This window comes from Poecile atricapillus, chromosome Z (genome assembly GCF_030490865.1).
Source record: "Poecile atricapillus isolate bPoeAtr1 chromosome Z, bPoeAtr1.hap1, whole genome shotgun sequence".
Classification (NCBI taxonomy): domain Eukaryota; kingdom Metazoa; phylum Chordata; class Aves; order Passeriformes; family Paridae; genus Poecile; species Poecile atricapillus.
In genome coordinates this window covers 31148426-31168844 of record NC_081289.1, presented here as the reverse complement: position 1 = coordinate 31168844, position 20419 = coordinate 31148426, and the positions used below count along the sequence as shown (strand labels likewise).

The following is a 20419-nucleotide window of genomic DNA, read 5'->3' as shown; positions in this document are numbered from 1 at the left end:
CAAATTATTAAAATTAAACTGCTGCAATGACTATGTTGCCCTGCAAATTAGGAGCCAAGAGTTCCATGGGTATAAATTAATCTAAGTGCAGGTTTTCACCACAAAAGACAGACTTCAACTCTAGATCACTAGAGCTGCCAGAAAAGGGAGGGAAAGCTCTCAAGAGCAGATGAGAGAGAAGGGCAGGATCTTTGGTGGCAAGACTATGGTGAACTGGAGTGGTTAAGGTAGCTTGGAGGCTAAAATAGTGCTTGACTGCTATTTAAGATGGAAAAAAACAATAACATGCAGGTGGAAGGCTTTTCAGTCAATAAAACAGGTTAAAAACTATTACAATTTCTGTGATTTTTTCCCCCCTCTTTCAGTTTGTCCCACCAGGTGAAGATAAGTCTTTTTATCTGTCCTTTAGTAATAGGAAGCATATTTATGTATGTTAAAATGCATTCATTTTGAAATTAGATTTCTTCAATACAGGTCCTGGAATACTTACTGTGGGCCAGTATATGTATGGAATCATCCATTCCACTCTTATCTGTGCATTATTTGACGTGGAGAGCCACCCTATATACGGCAGTTTCTCAGTGTTATTTTGATTGTCAAGCTGGCATTCATGGAGAGGTATCCTGATTTACCTTATGTAGCATTTCAGATGCAATCAAATAGGAAATATTTATTTAAATATTCCTGCTTATTAGCAGATCATATGTATTTAGAGTTCTGTCCATATTCCAAAATTTTACTCCAAAGGGGAGATGTGTTTCCACGTGTAAATGTATAATCAACTGAAATGCAGTAGCACTTTGTAATATACTCACAGTCACAGACTTCTAGCATTAAACACTGGCCAGGTCCCATGCATATATACAAAAGGTATTTTACAAAGGTTTTATTTTCCTTTTCAGTTGTTCAGGACCTGGCTTTCATTGTGGCTCTTTGCAGTTGTATAAATTCAGGAACTATATTATTCTAAAATTAGATATCAACACAGAGTATATATATATATGTATTTTTAATTCTTTGGACAGATATTTGCTCGCCGTGGTTTGATTAAAATTGATGAACTGAAGCAATTAGAAGATACCAGTTCTTCTCTGGAACATACAGAGACAGAAAAGATTTTTAGAGAGGCCACTCTAAAGGTATCATCATGCAAGTCATTATAAAAAGGTAGAGGAGTTATGATCTTTATGAACAGAACACATAAGATATATATTGACTTAATTTTTAATTTGTGCCCCAGATGTCAGTAATGATTTTCAAGAGAGCAGTATATGAATCCAGAAGAAAGTCGAACAGCTCTCGACGTGAGTCAAAAGTTAACCCAAGAAAAGCAGTAAATGTAAGTCTGATATTTCATATAATCCTTCTCTTCCTTTACTATTGTCATGTGATGAAACTGTGATATAATTTTTCCAAATACGGATGGTGCCATACACAAGCAGTAAGTTTTATATTTGCAGTTTCATAATTAACAGAATTTATTAAGAAAACTCAGAACAAGCTTCAAAGTAGGGAAGATGTACTAATTATTAGTTTAGAAGATTATCAGGAGACATCTGCATGGTTTTAAACTACATGGCCTTAATAGTCTTCTTCATAATTTCTATTGTACTATTTTTGAAGAAAAATAACATGCCAGAGTGTGTCTGGTATTGAATTGATTAGTCTAAGTACTGTACCTGCTTAGCATGAGGCTTTGCTATGCCTTTGAAGCATGACATTAATAACAGTGATATATATTTTACAGTATGTTATTTTCTGTTTTGAACATGTACTTACTTTCTGATGGAGAAATGTTTTGAAAAAAATCTTGCTTTATTGCAAGTTTAGATGTCACAAGGCTTAAATTACCTCTTCTTACTTAGCTGTCATGGCCTCGCACAACTACTGAGCGGCTGCTGGTGGAAATGTTTGATGGTGCTGCAGCTCAGTTCCTTGCCATCCTGGAAGCACTGTCTGATAGCAGCAGGAATCTATTGCCCCCTCATCCTCCTGTTCCTGATGAAATTCAAATCCATGTTGTCACTTCTGAGCTTTTTTCCGCAGGCCTAGAAATCCTCTCAGGTAACAGCTTAAAGAAGCAAAGCCAGTGTAGGTGGGGAGTCTGGAACTCCATTTTATTTTATTTTTTCTATTAAAAAAAAGAGAATGAGCCTGAAGGTATATATTTAATTGATAACAACAGCACCTATGAAAACAGGTAGTCTTTCTTATCTTCACGTAATAGAAGGTAAAAATCTGGTTTGATCTCCATGGTCTATTATATTCAGTAAAAATCTGCAGCAGTTTATGCATCTATTTTCTAAGTAAACTGGAGTTCATTATCTTTGTAGTGGTCTTTACAGGCTTTACTGTGCCATATATTTGTCTAAAATTGTTGTTAACACATAGTGTTTTCACTACTGCTGAGCAGTTATTGCACAGCCTCAAGGCTGTCTCTCCAACCCTCCCGTCCCCAAAGGCCGCTATACTGGGGGTGGGCAGGAGGCTGGGAGAGAACATAGCTCAACTCACCAAACAGCTGATCCACACCAAAAGCTATCCAGTTCAGCAGCAGCATCTGTGACTAAGGGAAAGGATGGGGGGATTTCCCAAGCAACTGCTGCACATCCTGAAGCCTTGCTTACCAGAAGGTGGCTGGGTGTCTGCCCACGTATGGGAAATAGTGAATAAATTACCTTTTCTTCTTCATTTGCAGTCACAGCTTTATTTTCTTTATTTATTTGGGAGTGTCTAAACCATGAGCTTTCCATCATATTTTTTCCCACTGTCCTGTTGTGAAGCATGAGTGAGAGAGCAGCAGGATGGGGGTTGAGAAGCCAGGCAAGGTCAGAGTACCATGGTATTTGATGTATTCTATTTTCTTAAAAAATCTATTTGAAGTTAGATGTGAAAACTTGAGAAAAACACTGGACCTGATGGTTCCTTCCACACTTTTTTTTTTGCTGGTCTGAATATAGTCCTGGGTATAGAGGTATTTTGTCAGTAAAAGGATATATAGAGACTAAGTACACTTCAAAAGGATATTTTTCTTGGCATGATTACTGGCTAATTAAAATTTAACAAGTCAAATAAATTATAAATTGATTTAATAATTTTATATGTTGAAGGTGGAGAGAGCAATGACACCAGTAATTTTGGTATAATTAATCCATCATCTACCCTTCTGCAGTTGATGCTAACAGGTAAGCTAGCTTTGAATTTCAAAGGATTTCTTTAACCCAGTGATGTAAATGCTTAGTGGACAGAATTAATTTTCATGTTAGTTCTATACATAAAGAGTGTGCAAAATGGTGTCCTCTTGGAGTGGTTGTGTACAGGGCTGGGAGCTGGACTTTGTTGATCAAGCTTGTGGGTACCTTCCAACTCATGACAGTGAGTGTGGCATATTATTAGGACTACAGAAGACTGCTGAATATATTAGCTAAAAAATTGCTGAGAGTTCCAAGGACCAGGAGGTCTATTTTCTGCCTTACTGTGGTCTGGGTAAACTTGAAAAGTGAGAAAATAGGCTCCTTATGTGTATACGAGCATTTTCTGACACAGTAAGGAGAAATGTTTACCTGTCTTGAAATAAATTGTATGTGTTTACATGCAATTTTTAACCCAAATTTTGGATAGCAAGGGTCTTTACAGGGTGATAAGCTCTTCCTGCAACAGCAAGGACTAAATCCTTGGTGTTCTTTACACAGGTATGTTAATATCAATAATTGTAGAGCCTTTTTTGAATGTTACACGACAATGTAATATAGTCAAGTGGGCATGCTGGTATTTGTTCAAATTTTGGATTTGATTATCTTGGAGGTCTTTTCCTATATGATTCTATGGTTGCAGATTCATCATTAAAGCAGTCTGTAAGCCTAGACATTACAGTGAAAAGATAAAACTATTGTTTCTTGTAAAGTTATTAAAACATCCTTCAAGATTATGCTGACTGCTGAAAAATGTTTTGTATTTATCAATGCCCAAATCATGAAAATAAATTAAATTAAACTTTCAATAAACTTCTGAATACATATATGTAAAACAAAGAAAATATTTTTGTCATCACTGCAGGACAAAAAGGGGTGTCTGGAGATGCTGCTGTGAAATTTGTAAAATTAGCTTTCAGCTATGAAGAGTGGGACGTGTTTTATTCTGCGCTTGAATTTGTTAATAATTTTCTTCAGGTAATCTGGATATGATTGAGATATTCTTTAGTTGGTCTTTTCCTATGAGGGTAAGGAGTATGCAAAATACATATTTTAATGACCAGTTTCTATGTTTTTTTCCCTCTCAATTAGACTCAAGATGACCCAACATGGAAGAAAGCTGAAATAGAACTCAAACTCCTTGCACTGATGCAACCTTTAGTATTCCCAGGAAAATTTGAACGTAGTTTTTCTGTTACTGATGATAATAGCGAAGAAGACAGCACACTTCAAGGTTCTGAAAAGACACAGACAATTAGAAGTGAGTGTTGTTCAGTTATAATTGCGTTTGAATTTCAAATATTTTTACAGCAAGAGGTTTTGTTTATTATTTATAACAATGTAATATGTTTCATGCAGTAGTCTATGACAAAAAGTAGCAATGGAGAAAATGCTACCTATTTTTTCCAGTTTTCATTTGTCAAAATATGACTTTATATGATTTCCCTTAAAAATGCATGATATATGTTAAACATGTGTCTGGTTATAACCAAAGATGCAAAATGATTGAATGTTTTCAGGCAAGTTTTCAGGGAAAAAGTGAAACACATCTTTGAGGGGCTTTTTTTTGTCTGTTCTTACGCTTAATTTATGCAAAATTTCTTTACACAGAAGCAAGAAAAACTTGTTAGACCAACTGCAATTTCATTCTATGACAATCAAAAACCTGAATATATCTTGAAAACTTTCTGTTTCCTAAAAATAGAAATGCTCATTTTCACAGAAGTGAATAAACTTGGAATTATCTGTCCCCCTCTGAATTTACTGTTTCTTAGACCATGTTATCTGCTGGTTTATATTAGTAAATTAGTTGACTCATATATTTTCAAACTTAGTTTTTAAATTAGATATGATGTCTTGCCTTTCCTTTTTCTCCATTTTTTATTATACATGTTGAGTGTAGAGAAATCCTTAAAGCCTGAAGATCCTTTTCATGATATTACAATTCTGGCAACAACAGCGTTTTCCTGTATCTCCACATCTGAGCAGGTAATAACAGAATTTGAGACATTTCTTCTCAATGTATCACTTAGTCTGTAATGAATGCATATAATTGAAGATCAAAGGAATCAATTGCATGACTAACAAACTGCAAGAATACAAAAAGTGAAAAATGTATTCATGAATATTTTTAGTTTGTGATTTAAAAAAATGGTATATTTGTTCTAAAATTCTCTGTAATCAGTTACTTTAAAAATATTTATTAGGTATTAAATTTATTTGGAAGACCAAAGGGCTGATTGCATGTTTCAGCTAATAAAGGAGAGATCAAATTTCTTTACATACGTTAGATTTAGGTGGGCAAATATGCTCAGCTGTGGAAAACCGTTCTGCAATATTTATAGAAATGGGGGCAGTTACCCTACGGAATGATAATACCTTTTTAACAGCACTATGTCTGCAATTTAAGGTCAATTCTCACTGCAAAGAACTGAAACAAGCAGCAGCAACAAGAAAACCAGTGAGAGTGGGACTCTGTGCTGAAGTCTCCACTGTGGAATTAAGCCCATTATGTATCTGATGATTTATTCCCAGAGTAACCACTTTTACTTGCTCAAACTGAGATTTCCCTTATTGTGCTACTGGGAGGGGAAGAAATTACAGTGCAATGTCTCCACTACTAGCACTTATATTAAAATAGTTTGTGATCCAAACAACTAATGAATTTTTTTCCTTAGAAAAAACCTATTCTGATAACATGGCATATATCTTAACTGCAAAAATTTTTTTAGATGTAATTTGAATACTGCCACAATTTGGGTGTAACTGGAGCACACACTTTTTTAGCTTTGGTGTATTTTATATTTAGTCAAAGTACCTTGCCTGTGAGGTACCCCACAGATACCTTTAGATACCATGATTTGTCAGTTTTAAATGTGACCTCTGTATGGAGGCAGTTATCTGGATTTAAACTCTACTTGTTCCTCTACACTTTCCTGCAAATCTTCTTGATCTTTTGTCCAGAGAGGAAAGACAAATTCGCCCCTGATTAACAGAGCATTCACTGGTGGTGAAGTTACATGATATGTAGCTGAGGCAATCTAGCAGCTTGCTGCCACCAAAACAGTGCAAAAATAATTTTGATTTACATTTTTCCCCTTTTCTTCTCCCCTCAGTTTCATTATCAATATCCCATAAATCTTGTGCTCAAACATAGATGAGAGTATAAATAGTGTGGATATATCAGGTTTCACTGCATCTGAGATGCTGATTCAGCTCTGCTGTAACTAGTGATAAAGATGTGTACTGATCCTTACTCACTGTTGAGAATGTCTTTAACACATAGATGGATTCTATTGCCTTTTAAAAAGTGTTAATTAGGAGGTTAACTGACTAGAGTTTTGAATTTGTTAATTATTCTCTTTGCAAGATGCAGGTAGGGTTTAACATTTCTTTCACTTGTTAGATATTTCAGTCCAAATTTTTTTCTAGTTGTTTGTTTTTCACTGCTTCATAGTCTCAGATGCACCAACAGCCTATGGAAGTACTCTGTCAAGCAAAATGAAACTATTAATTTAGATTTTCTTCTGAAAATATTTAAATACTTCAACAAAAATAAAGTTTTTTCCAGACTCTACTGATTTCAGCGTTATAGTTAATTTGCTCTCTCATGTAATTTTCACCTCACTGATTTTCTTGTCTGTGTTACTTTTAAGAGCTTGCCAATGGAAAAAAACAAAAAAAAACTCCAACTCCCCAGACCTCTAAACCCACTTATTTTGTTGAGAGAAGAAAAGCTAGGGTGGTCTACCAGAACTTATTTTTAAAACAAATTTCTAAAGCTTTCAAAATGTTGTCATCCCTTATAGGAAAGTGACATATTTTATTTACTTGTGTTGGAAAATGTTGGGACTGTTCATGTACTGGGCTATTTGTGTGTTTATATGCCTACCTGTTTCCACAATTATATTGTTTTTTCTTTCCAGAGTGTCCATCCTGACAAAGAAATACTTGTTGATGTAGTAATGTGTTTGTGGCAGAAGTGTAAAACAGACCTTCAGCAAATCCAAATGAGTGGAAGTGACTGCTTAGAATATATCCACAAACACCAAGCTTACCAAGTACTCCTTCATTATAATGTATTTCTCTTAATGTGAATGCAGTCTGTAATAGTAAAGGCAGTGAAATACTGGTATCCAGTCTAAGTACCTTTTCTTATGGTAAAATGCAGATAAATCTTCTTAAAAAATATCAATTTATACACACTTTGAACACACTGTGCTCACATAAGCCAGTACCAAAATATTCTCCAAGTATAAAGTAAAGTAAAGTAACCCACTGTCTGCCAGTGGGCCATGGTGGTAAGAAGCTAAGTTAGTGAAAACATTTGGGCAGGATGTAAGAAGAAGAATTTAAGATGTTGCGGCAGAAAATACCAATGTATTTCAGGAAACTTCCCTAGGTCAGTTGAAGAAAGTGCCAAAAACCATACAACTTAAGGGAGATGGGAGTCAATAGTAGAATAGTATTCAGCCCACTGGATGGAGGCACAGCCTTACCTTGAATTTGTTCTGTGGGTGAGAGGCTCTTGGTGAAACGGGCTCGCTGGGCTGCCAGTTGGTGCTAACCAGCCAGTTTCTGGAGGAGTTATTTTTGTGACTCTATACAGCAAAATTGTTTGGAACTTCCCCAGAAGGTAGTGTATGGTTATTTTCCTCTGTATGTACAACCGTAGCGTTTGGGTCTCTTTTATTCTGATTTTAAGTGGGAAGATATGGAGATAAATGAGAAACATGTAATCAAATCTACTGGAAGGCTTACTGCACTAGAGGAAGGTATTAAATTTATGGCTGTAGAACATTCATAAAACTTTCCAAAAAGATTGGCAGGAATAATAATGTTCTAAAATAAAAAAAGTCTGCTGTCTGAAGGAACAGGGTCTATGGAGCAGCATAATTCAGCATCTTAGTCTGGTGACATTTAAAAAAAGAAGGCAGATCCAGGAAACAAGTTGTGTGCATGCTTGTGAATATTTTTAAACAATTTTGAGTGCAAAACCCTGTCTACCTCTGTAATACATAAATGTCTTCCAAAATTTTGATTTATCTCCATCTTGATTCTTTTTCTACCCCTTTCCATCATTTTTAGTGGGTTCACATACTCTGGATAGTGAATGAAATAATTAAGAAGAGCAACATAGCAGACACTAATGTAATGTTTGCAGAGATAACCTTATGTCTAGCTGCAATACTGGAAAATGTAGCTGATTCTACAATTGTATCTAAGGAAAAAGAAGGTAAGAAAAATTGAGTTTTCTTTCAAAAATGGCTTTTAAGATTGGAACTTTTCTGAGCTGAAAACTGACTAACATGCAAATTAAAAAAATACTGTAAAGACATTGTTGAGAGTGGAAGGACAGTATTTTTCACACAAAATTTCACCCATTATTTGAGCTAATGAAACCTATTTTCCCAAGGATTTATGATTCCTTTCCTTACGTTTCCAGTTCTACTGAAATAACCCCATTTTGAATTACATCTCTTATTACTGACTCTCCTCACAGGTCTTCTACATGTCTCTTAGCCCCTTCAGAGTAGCCTCAGATCACTGCTGTTTTCTCTGAATATGGGCTACGCAAAAGGCAGTACGTGCTGTTGCTAATTTGGAGCCTTCAAATGCTGGTTGACTAGTTGCAGGCTAAAGGGGAAAATATTGAGGTCATACTGAAGCTTTTGCATTTATTGAGTAATCAGTTTGGTTTTCTTCTCTATGTATTCTTGATTTTTGTATAGTAATTCAATTGTTTTTGAAGTTGAACTTGGCTGACATTACTGGGATATGTTAATCAATCACAGTAAACAAATTTCCTTTCAAAACCTGACTAATGTTGTAAAACATGAATATTTAGACATAATTTGAAAGCCCTCTGTTGTGTATTTTGGAATATGAATCATAATTCTTATAAATGTCTTACAGTAACTAGAGAGTAAATGTTAAGGATCTTATTAGACCATATCTAGAAACAGAAAAAAATTATAATAGTTTTGCACTTTTGGAAATAAAAAAATCTTGGGAAACTACTACTTATTAAGGTCGAGTAGGTATTGGTTTTGGTGGTGTTACTTAGATCATAAGGTTCTCAGGCAGGCTAAATGAGTCTTCATTGTAGCACTCTTACTTTTTCATTCAGTTTAAATATGTCTTTTTGGAGGAAAAAAAAGCTGAATAGGTAGGAGCCATTGGTCAAAATAGGCTGACAGTCAAGCATGTGCCGGTGCTGAAAAGAACCTATTTACTGAGTGAATGCTGAGTGAATACAAATTTTCTTTTTTATGAGGAAGAGACAGTGAACAAACAAAAACAAGCATGCAAAAGTGGCACAAGGAGTGACTAGAAGGTTGTTCCTCTGAAAGGCGAAAAAAATAATTTATTTCATCAAAAAAATGAAATTAGATGGTTTAACCAAGAACTAAATAAATGGTTTTTCTTGTTTTGAAGAGGGAAACATAAGTTTGGATGCTTTCTTCATAAATTAATGTAATTTAAACAATCAAAGCAAACTTTAAAAGAATGATAATACTGTTTCAAGAAATATTAAAATGAAATAATATCTGTCATAATAATATGACCTCCTATTCCTAAAAATCCTTCTATAAGTGAAATTAACTATGAATTAGATAATAGGTTTGAGTTGATTTCAAAATGGAGAATTGCTATATGAATGCTACAAAAATATGAGGAACTACAAAATGAGTCCTAGTTTCAGTAGCTTGGTTATGACATGGCTATGGTGCCTTTAAAATACAACAGTATTAGCTAATAATATCCTGTATTACTATAACTGTACATATACATCGCTGTGTGTCTAAGCCCTTGAAAGCTCTTCAAGAAACAATATTGTTACCTCTCATAGTCAAACACTGAAGAACAGAATTATTGCCAGACTCTGAAATTATTAATAGAGCTGATCAAATGGTACTAAAATTTTCTGGATTTATTTGATTTTTCACTTCTGTTTTTCTCCCTATAAGAAGGAGGAAGTGCTTCTCTTTCTCAAGATGAAACCTGTGATATGCCTGAAATACTGATGGTAACGTCCAATTTATCTTAATTGATACATTGATTTTGAATAGAATAAGAATACTTCTGCTTGAAGCTTTTCATAGAATTTTGTATTTAGTTTTACAAAGATGAAATGTTTAATGAAATCCTTCTAGTGCAGAGGAAAAAAGCAAAGATACTTTTTTAGCTGAAATAAAATTTGAAAATTTTCTCTGAGTCTTTTTTATCAATCCTTTTTCTGGAAGAGATTATATTTGAAAGCTTTGTTACAGCATGAGCATAGTAATTTCCACTGTATACCTTTTTATTATGCCAGTCTGTAGTACCAGCCTTGAATGGTTTAATAGCACATTTTATTAGGATGGTAGGAATTTTAGTTCTTGCTTAATTTAGGAAAATACTTTGGGTTGTGTTTTTGTTTCCTTCTTTTTGGAAGGATTATGGGGAATACATGAAATTCAGAATTTCCTTGCTTTGTTCAGCACTTTTTAGAATTGTCCAATCAAATGGCTTACTAAAGCATGTTAAGGACAAATGATACGTGTTAGTCTGAGGATTTGGGGGGTTTGTCAGTCACGTGTCTTAATACTTACACACATGGACAAGGTTTAGTTCAGTGACAGTCTACTTAAAGGTGGTGTTTCCTGAAAACACTGTGTTTTCTTAGTAGTGTTTAATGGGTTATTGAAAAATTGCAAGTACTATGGTTTCGATTTAATTCTTTAAGTTTGGTTTCATTCTGCTATAGGCTAACTCTAATGGGTTTTTGTTTGCTTTTGATTTGTGGTTTTGTTTTGTTGGGGTTTTTTTTCTGGTTTTTTTTTTTGAGCTGATTTTATTTCAGTCCTACTTGAAATTTAAAACATTGATATTAGTATATCGAAGTATGAGGAGCTGTACCTATGTAAAGATAATCTGACAGTTTTAAACTTCAACAGCTAAGAAGAAAAGCACATTACTTTTGATAGTCTATATTATAGGTTTTTATGTTATCTAAGGAAATGTGTTTACATTTTCATTTCAGAAAACACCTACAGAACAATTAAAAATTGCTTATGAAATTCTTGAAAAAGCAATTAATGACATGAACACATCTCGGTTAATGACCCTTTTACCAGATGGAAAGTCGATATTTGACAACTGCTGTACAAAGGTAAAATTTACAAAAAGCTACGCTGCAACAAAATCTATCAGTAATATATTTTGATGACACAAATTTAATTTATTTAGAAATTAATTTTATTTAGAAATGTTAGCACAATCAAATGTACCTCATCTTCCTTGCCCACGTAAGAAGAGAATAGAAAAAAAAATATATCTCTGTGTATTAGTGTTGTGGTTTAACCCCAGCTGGCAACTGAGCCCTACAGAGCTGCTCAGCCAGTCCCTCAGTGTCCTGGAGAAAAGGTAAAAGCCAGAAAACTCATGGGTTGAGATAAGGATGGTTTCATGGGGAAAGCAAAAGCAAAACAAGGAATTAATTCACCACTTCCCACATCAGGCAGGTGTTCAGCCAACTCCAGGAGCCCCCATCACATGTAGCGTGGGTGGCTTGGGAAGACAAATGCTGTCACTCGAACATCTGTCCCTTCCTCCTTCCCTGAGGTTATGTACTGGCTGTGATGTTGTATGGGCTGGAATATCCCTTTGGTCAGTGGGATCACCTGCCTCGGTTGTGCCTCCTCCCAACTTCTTGTGCTTCCTCTCTGGTGAGGTGGTGTGAGAAGCAGTGCTGTCACAGCCTTGAGGCTGTGTGAGCACTGCTCATTAGTAATGAAGACATCTCTGACATTATTAACACTGTTTCCAGCACAAATCCAAACCACTGCTCCATACCAGCTACTACGAAGAAAACTAACTCTGCCTAAGCCAAAGCCAGCATGAGTTGAAAGAGCATTTTTCTCTTTCAGTAATAGACTGTGAATTCCTTTAGGCTTTCTTTAACATTTTATTTTGAAATAATTATAATATATATAATATATTATATATCATATATTGTATAAAATAAGAGCAGAAATCCTGTTCATATTTATTGCTTGCAACTGTTTATTATTAAAATAAATGTTTGTTCTTGATGTGAGTTCAAATTTTCTAAATATTTTCATTCTATATCAATATGATACTTGTTTTGTGGATTGGTAACACAGTAAAAGATAGTTTTTGCGGTTTTGTCTTTATTATTGATCCAGTTTTCTATTGAATCTCAGATTCTGTCTAGTTCTCTTTGTCAATTATCTGTGCTCTCTCTGGCTGGTCACTCTCCTTTCCATGCTTTCTTGGTTGACTGCCTATTACACGAATATGACAAATTTCAGTTTTGTCAGTTTACTGAAATAATATCAATATCCAGAAAAATGCAGTAAGCTAAATAATGGAATTTTGTATTTACTTAATTGTCACTTCCTATTCATTAGGTGGACTCAAATGATCAGAATTTGAATTCTGTTCTGGGATGTGGTGATGGTAAAACAGGAACAGATAATGGTTTTGTAGCAGATTTACACTTGGAGCTCATTCAGGCCCAACATCGAGTAGCTGTGAAACTTCTTAAAATTACACAAGGTAGATTTCAGTAGTTAAAAAATCTTCATGACTTGATTAGAGCCTTTTTGCTAAGATATTCTGTAGTACTAAGAAGTAAAGGAGTATCTGCTTTCTGGAGAGGAGCTGATGTTTTGGCAGTTTATATATAATTTATGTACCAGAAATATTGTACTGAATTTGCAGAATTTAGATTTACATGATACTGGTCTCCAACCTTTACTCAGCCAATGGCAGTTAAACTTCACTGCAATTAATGGATTTCATTCCTAGACAGTTGTTGTATTTTAGTTATAATATTAAGTTTTATAATGCCAGTAAAGAAAAATCGGGGGATGTTCTGCAGATTTTTTTTTCTGTAATGCTAATTTTCTCTCTAGAGAATGACTTAAATATTTTATTCAGTGCTCTTGGTAATTTGAACTTCTACTCCTGTGAAGTTGTCTCTTTATCTTTCCAGTCAACGGATACTCCACTTTTGCTAAATGGCTTCTGAAAAAAACTCAGCTTTTTCTCTCATTATTAGTGTTGTTTTGGTTTTTTAAAATTAAAACCTAGTATTAATTTGACACTGCAGAGCTACATTGTGCCCTGCTCCCTATGATCAAACCTCTCTTTTTCTGTGGTGTTAATATAACTACTAAAAATGTAGACAGGAGGATGGAGTATTTTTAGTGGCATGATCTGTACAAGAAGTTCTACTTGAACCAAAGAAAAGAATGTGAAACAGAGCAGAGCTTTACTATAAAACTACGTATTAACCTATCACTCAATTTTTTTGCAATAGCACTATCAAAATAACTCAATATTCCCATCCTACACAGGTACTCAAGTTGTTGACAGACGTCTTAAGTCTAGTAAGTCTCGTGAAAAGAATATTGAAGATTTCCAGTATTTATCAGGTAAGACATTACTTAAGATTTTAGAAGTATAATAAATTATTGCCACTGTTTCATAAATATCTTAAAATATCTGTTTTTTAGAGGAACTTATAATGAAAAAAATTAAAAGGAATAAGCTATCCAGAGCAATCTTTTTGATGCAAAAGGCTGCACAGAAGTTCCCTGAAGAGTTAACTACTGCTTCCCAAAGGCAGCTACTGGAGGTAATAAGAACTTTATGATAGAAATACTTTACCATTAGCACAGTTTTTCATGTTCTATGTAATTAAGACACGTAATACTACTTTTTATAAAAACAAAAATGGAAGGAACTTGAGGGTCATTGTGTGTTTTTAACTTGTATTGTCAATTTTTTCTGGAGAAGTTTCAAAGAGTAAAGTGACCTTAAAACAAAGAAAGGGCACATCCCCAAATTTTGTGCATACATGCAAATTTCAGGAAACCTGAGAGAAGATTAGATCTTTCCTTCCTTCCTATTTTATCTCCTGCGCTTTGCAGTTATGAACCTATACGTTGCCAAAATGTCATTCAGGTTTCCTTACTGTAATCTTCGACACTGCTCTTTTTCCAAGATCTTCAAGTCTTAGAATGCTTTAGCTGGTGATGATGACATGGACTTTATTTTATTCATTCTAAAAAAACAGTTTATATATTGGGATTTTGGAATCTATTGGAGCTAAAAGCAGAGTCTTCCTGGATTTGTTTCAGTCTTTTGAAGTCAATGACAGTATTTCCATTGACCTTTGTGCCAGCATCTGCCCATGAAAATTGCCATGAAAAAGCTCATCAACAGGGCTTGAAGTTTCTTTATAGCCTTTATAACAGATAACAGTATCTGCAATTTTCAATATGTCATATATAAAAGAGTATTTTAAACAAGAAGTTACTAGAAATTGTTTTTCTTTTAAGTGCCACAAATTTGGAAGCATGATAAGTAATACATATATTTGTTACATCAGAAGAATGCAAAAACTGGATCAGAAAATGCATACATTAAAAATATCTCATATATTTGTAAAATATGTGTTATTTATGAATATCATATCAGATGCTGTGATACAGTATGAAAGTTGTAACTGTATTCACCAGTAAAGACTTACAAGCAATTCCCAAGAAATATGTGGTTATCCCAAGCAAACATTTACCTGTCAAAAATGTTCTTCACTACATTTTGCTTCTGTGCACTTTTCACCAAGAAAGATGTAGATAAAAAAATATATCTGCAGGTAGTTTCCAGAAAATACTGGAATTAATTTTGTCTGGACAAACTTAGCATGATCTCTTTGACATTTATTTTATGATGAAATATTTAATTATAAGCTCAATTAATTTTACTGCTTGAGGTGGATGGTACTCACTTAATAAACAGCAAATCCGTACTTTTATTTTCTTGCTTTTTTTTTTTTTTTTTTTTTTTTTGGTAGAGTTTTATATTGAATTACTTGCATCTTCTGGTCTTTTCTCCTGTAATCAGCACAATATCCTACAAATCTGTTTTTATTATTTAGCAAAATAGGAAGCAGTTTATTTTATTTTGAGAAGCATACAAATAACCATTTCTCATGCAGTAAACAACTGAGTAGAATATGGAAGCTTCTGAGTCATATGTGTTTACTCAATTACATCAAACTGCTTAACTGCTGTGCATTTTTATTATTTCTTTCACAGTTGTTTAATTCGTTCTTCCTGTCCTATATGTCTGGTTGGTTATCCAAGTTTTTACAGAATTGGATACACTGGTAGTTGTCATGGGCCAGTTGTAAAATTGAAATAATGTGATTAAGTTAATACCATGGTGCAAGTCCGTGACAGAGGCAAGGATAAAATGTGTTTTATCACAGTTCAAGCATTTGGGGTTTTCATGATGACATTTGGCTTCCTCAGCTGCAAGATTAGTCTTGCTCATCTTGCAACACTGCCACGTTTATTATCTTCCAAGTTCTACAATTACTGAAGTACAGGTCATGCAGTGACACCACTCTCAGTCACAACGCCATCTTTATTCAACCTGGGAGCATTGCCACCCTTGTGGTTACCAGATATATGTCCTCAGACAAGTATGAGTCCATGATACTTTCAGTTAAAAATTGTATCATAGGACTGCTTGCCATGGAGAAGTGTAGTTTTGAAGGAAGCAGTGAAGCTTCAAACTACTGCTTGCAAAAGTTGAATGGCTGAATGATGGAGTCACTCCATATCTTGTTCTTTATCTTGTATCCTTCCTGTAATATGTCCCATTACGGTGGATGCTAAATGGTGCTAAAGGGGGAGGGGATGGGGTGGAGTGGTAGGGCTGTGAAAGTGATTAGCTATGCAAGTGGTTCTATTAAATCTTAGCTCCCTGTTTCACTCATTTCACCATAAACCTGTAATCCTTTCATAATTTTTGGATATGAGATTCCAGGCTTACTCAGTCTGTGATCTGACACACTATTGTGTAGTCTTCTAAACACATGAGGACAAAGACCTGTTAAGGTATAAGATTAAAGGATTGTCACTGAATTACCAATAACTTGGAATTTTTTTTTCATTTTATCTTTCAGACTCAGCTCAGCCTAAATCCTTGGTCTAGTACTAAATCCTTCATCTAGGGTACTAAAATTCTTCAAATAATAAAGTTTCTAGTTGTAGGAATGCATAATTTCTTGTCTCTACACAAAATGTAATCCTTGTTCATCTCTGTGAGTTGGCCTTTTTAGCTTTATTATGGGCTGAACAGCTGCCGCAAGTAAAGATATAGAAGTACTAAGTTCTTAATATTAGATTTCCATGTTAAGTTTCTCTTGAACTGGCAGTGAAATCAAGGTGAAGAAACCTACCAAGTTGCTATTCAGTCAAGTACGAAAAAAGTATAGCCTCCAACCAAATGGCCACATAATCATTGTATGCAAGGTTCCCCCACATCTTTGACAGCTGTCAGCTTTCAGCTGTCTACAGATAACCAGGGGGAAAATGGCTTAGCCCTACCTTTTCTGGACCCAAATTCTCCTCCTTTTTCTTTATTTGTAGACTTAATTTTTTTTCCCCTCTGTTTCTGAAGTACAAAAAAATTCAGTCTAACTGCTTCTACAGCTCCTCTAGAAATTCCACAGGTTAGGTTTCTAGCTCCTAATTAGGAGTTGATATCTTTTTTGTTTCTTGGAGATAATCCCTGGGTGGCACTAATTGCTTATCAGCATTATATGTGATCACTCTATTTTTTCCTATGGGTTCTTCCAAAATTGGATATGCTTCTTTCATAGGTAACCCTGCATTCTCCAATTCTGAAAGTAATCTGCATATATGAGTTTACACAAAGTACCATTCATCCTCATTTAGGATGTAGGGTAATATGAAAAGCTACTGAAAGTTTTGTATGTAGCAGTGAAATTTTCTATGAGAATTTGAAAATAATGTATAAAATTTAAATCTGATTGTTATATTTTAATAGTTTTCTCTTTTGTTTTAATTTCAATCATAGGAAGCACTAAGTTTAATTGAGCAGGTTGAAGCTGAACAAAGTGCATTGTATCGCAGTCTCAAAGAAGCTATGAGAAGCAAGAAAAACATCAGGACTCCTCCTCCTCCTCTGTTGCTTTCCAGATCACATTGCTCCATGACATTTAAACCAGCCCCATTTGATTCAGATATTCAGGTAATGTTTTTCATGATGACTGCATAAGAAATAACTAAACCATACACAAGAGAAAAAGTTGCTATACAGTGCTATACCAAAACATTTTTCTTTGTTCCTGAGAGGATTATGTTATTCTGACTTAATTAAGTATCCCTTTTTTTGTCCTCTGTGAGTCAATTTTCCTCTGTGACTCACTGTTTTGATCTTCACATTTGCATGAGACTTTCTTAATCTCATGCATCATGTCCCTTGGTGCTTCTGTTGTCTAATACTTATTTATTCTAAAAGCTAATTTTCTTGTTGGGGGTTGCAACTATCTTCCTAGTTACCCTCTGCAGAGAGGCAAGACTGTTGCATCATGCGATGCAAAAAAAGTTCCACACTGAAGTCTCTGTTAATGAAATGTTGAAGTGGCATAGTTCAGGTGGAAATAATCCACTTTCTGTTGAGCATGTAGAGTCACAGGACGTAGGGGGCATTAGAAGTCTCTTGTCCAACCTGCTCCAAGTGGAGTTGCCTGTGAGGCTAAGCGAGTTTGCTCAGAGCTTTATGCATTCAGTTCTGAAAACTTCCAAGAATGGAGAGAGCTTCTCTGGAAAGTGTGTTCCAACAGGGCAACATGAAAGAAAACTTTTTTCCATGTACAGTTGAAGTCTCCCTTGCTTCAATTTAGATCTTCTTTTTCCTTCTCCTACCATGCACTACCGTGAAAAGTAAATGGCATCTCCTCCTTCTCCTTCTTCTGCCAATCAAGTAATTTTGTCACAGAGGCCAGTCATGGGGGTCAGCCCTAATTTGCCCTTGGTAAATACCTTCTGACTTTTCTAAATCACCTTATTCTCCTTCCCTTGTCCAGAAAGGATTCAAACAGGCTGAAGTATGAAAAACACACTATGCAGGTTATTTTTGAGAGAAATCATAGTGGTTTTGCTAGCTTCTTCCAAATAACCATGTGTATAGACCCAGTAGAAACTCAAATCTTATTAATAGTGGCAAGAATGTTTCTGTGAACAGTTGTTTCATAACCTGCAGTTTTATTGCAGTTTTATTAGTAAATTTAAAATATTTTAGTTAGGGAAAAGTTTATAATTTTTATCCTTACTGATTCTAAAATGGGAAAAAAACCCCAACCCTTTAAAATTTAGTTGTTAATTTATTTTCGTATGTGTTCAAACTTTTGTTTGACAGGAGAGTGAATGCAGCATCTTGGGCCACTAGATGGCGAAGTGTGATTATTGTTCTTAAAATTTGAACCCAGTCTAAAAGAAATTTTTTTTCTGAAGTTAGCACATAGCTGTTGAGCAGACAGGAAAGCTAGTTTTTTAATGTAGACGTTATTAACTGAGCACTTAGGATTTTAGTATTTATTCTTAGGATAAATGTGTGCCTAGGATTTAATTAGACAAATATAGTGTTTGTACTAGGAGTCAAAATACCTGTGAAATTTTCAGATCTTAAGGCTCATTTGCTGAAAATAATCTTCTCAATTTCAATAACATCTTGTGAAAAACAGTCAACAGGGGAACACCAACAAATGTCACATTTAGACTTCTGTAAGGCCTTTGATATGGTCTCACATGACATGCTGATCTCCAGATTGAAAAGACACAGATTTGATGGATGAACAGCCATTCGATAGATAAGGAATTGGCTGGATGGACACAGCCAGAGAGGGCTCTATGTCCAGGTAGTGGATGGTGATGAGTGGGGTCCCTTAGAGCTCACTTTTGGGACTGATGCTCTTCAGTACCTTCAGTGATGACAGTGAGATGGAGTGCAGCCTCAGTAGCTTTGATGACGGGAAGCTGAGCTCTGCAGTTGGCACATCAGAAGGAAAGGATGTCATACCTGCACTTCTTTTGCCTGATTTTAAGGATCTGTCTTCAAGTAGTTTTCTAGATTGGAACTCAGTCCCAGCTTTAGAAGAGTACCATTGAACGGATCAAATAATGGATCTAGGTGATTTTAAATCTATGACCTGTAGAGTTTGTGCTTTGAGATAGCTTTGAGGAATAGGGTAACTCAAGATGGGGTTAGCATAATGGAGAATCATCTGCTTTTATTGCCACTAGTAGTATATCTAGTTTTATAGCAGCTCAATAAAATAATTGATGTTTTAATGCAGTGAGACTATACTTTTTTATAACTAAGCTGAGGTTTTTTGTAGAGATTGTTTTCACAAAATTTGTGCATTCTACATGAGGCAAAAAATGGAAATAATACTGTGCATCAACTAATTTTGTTCTCATTTTCTATAAAGGTTTCATGGTACTGTATTTTTGGCTGTGTAGCAGGAGGAAGTCATACAAAAGTAAGGTTAAATAGCAATAAACTTCAAAATTCAGGAGAACAGGTAAGACAGAGGTAAAACTTGCTTAGGTAATTCTCTCTTCCTCTAAAAATACCCCAACTCTGAATCTTTCTATCTGACACGTTTTTTAAAATGTAACTGGCTAAGCCTTTGACAAACTCTTGTATCTTTATACCAAAAAAAACTTCCAGGAATCTTTTTTGAATAAGAAATTAAATTACTCAAAAGCTTGTAGTTAAACAAATCTCTACCTTGTTATAACTATGGGTTTTTGAGTGATATCTAAGAAATGCAAAAGTAAAATAAAGTATATGACATATTTCTAGAGTGTATTACAGACACTACTCTTTCCAGGAATTAAAAAAAGAGAAAAGTTCTAAACAGATAAAAATTCATTATTCTTCTTAATTGTGTAACACCTATCAGCTATTTCTTCTAAACAAGACATTGCCTTACTTAATTCTGGCAGCATGATAATACAACTTTTTCAATAACCTTCACATTCAGACACAGTTTATTTCTAGGTTCATGCTCTTTCCCTTTCATTCTGTGAATATGTGGTATGGTGAATCATCCCTTACATCTTTAATTACTTATGACTGATCATGTTGACTGTGTTAGTACTCCTACGTTACTTGTTCATTACAATTTAAACATCTTGGATTTTTTTTTTCTGCTTTGTTGGTTTGGTTTTGCATTTTTAGGTAGGTTTTTTTGTTCCCTTTGGATCATATTCTGGTGTTTCTGCACAGACTGAGAAAGTTCTGGTTTTCATTCACTCATGCCTGCTATTGCATTGTCCTCCAGTATGACAACAATGAACCATCCAAATACTATGCATTTTATGATTTAGGAA

At 34.8% G+C, this 20419-nt stretch overlaps 1 protein-coding gene across 1 annotated transcript in view; it reads left to right on the top strand.

The window, feature by feature from the left end:
- The window catches only part of LOC131572564 (cilia- and flagella-associated protein 54-like), a 101538-nt gene that overhangs the window by 13590 nt on the left and 67529 nt on the right, over positions 1 to 20419 (top strand). The window contains 17 exon segments of the mRNA XM_058825814.1: positions 475 to 618; positions 1026 to 1139; positions 1241 to 1339; positions 1866 to 2095; positions 3121 to 3185; positions 4057 to 4169; positions 4284 to 4458; positions 5095 to 5180; positions 7118 to 7252; positions 8280 to 8433; positions 10169 to 10221; positions 11218 to 11346; positions 12608 to 12755; positions 13559 to 13636; positions 13718 to 13839; positions 17097 to 17270; positions 19513 to 19605. Coding sequence (XP_058681797.1) covers positions 475 to 618; positions 1026 to 1139; positions 1241 to 1339; positions 1866 to 2095; positions 3121 to 3185; positions 4057 to 4169; positions 4284 to 4458; positions 5095 to 5180; positions 7118 to 7252; positions 8280 to 8433; positions 10169 to 10221; positions 11218 to 11346; positions 12608 to 12755; positions 13559 to 13636; positions 13718 to 13839; positions 17097 to 17270; positions 19513 to 19605 — 2112 coding nt within the window.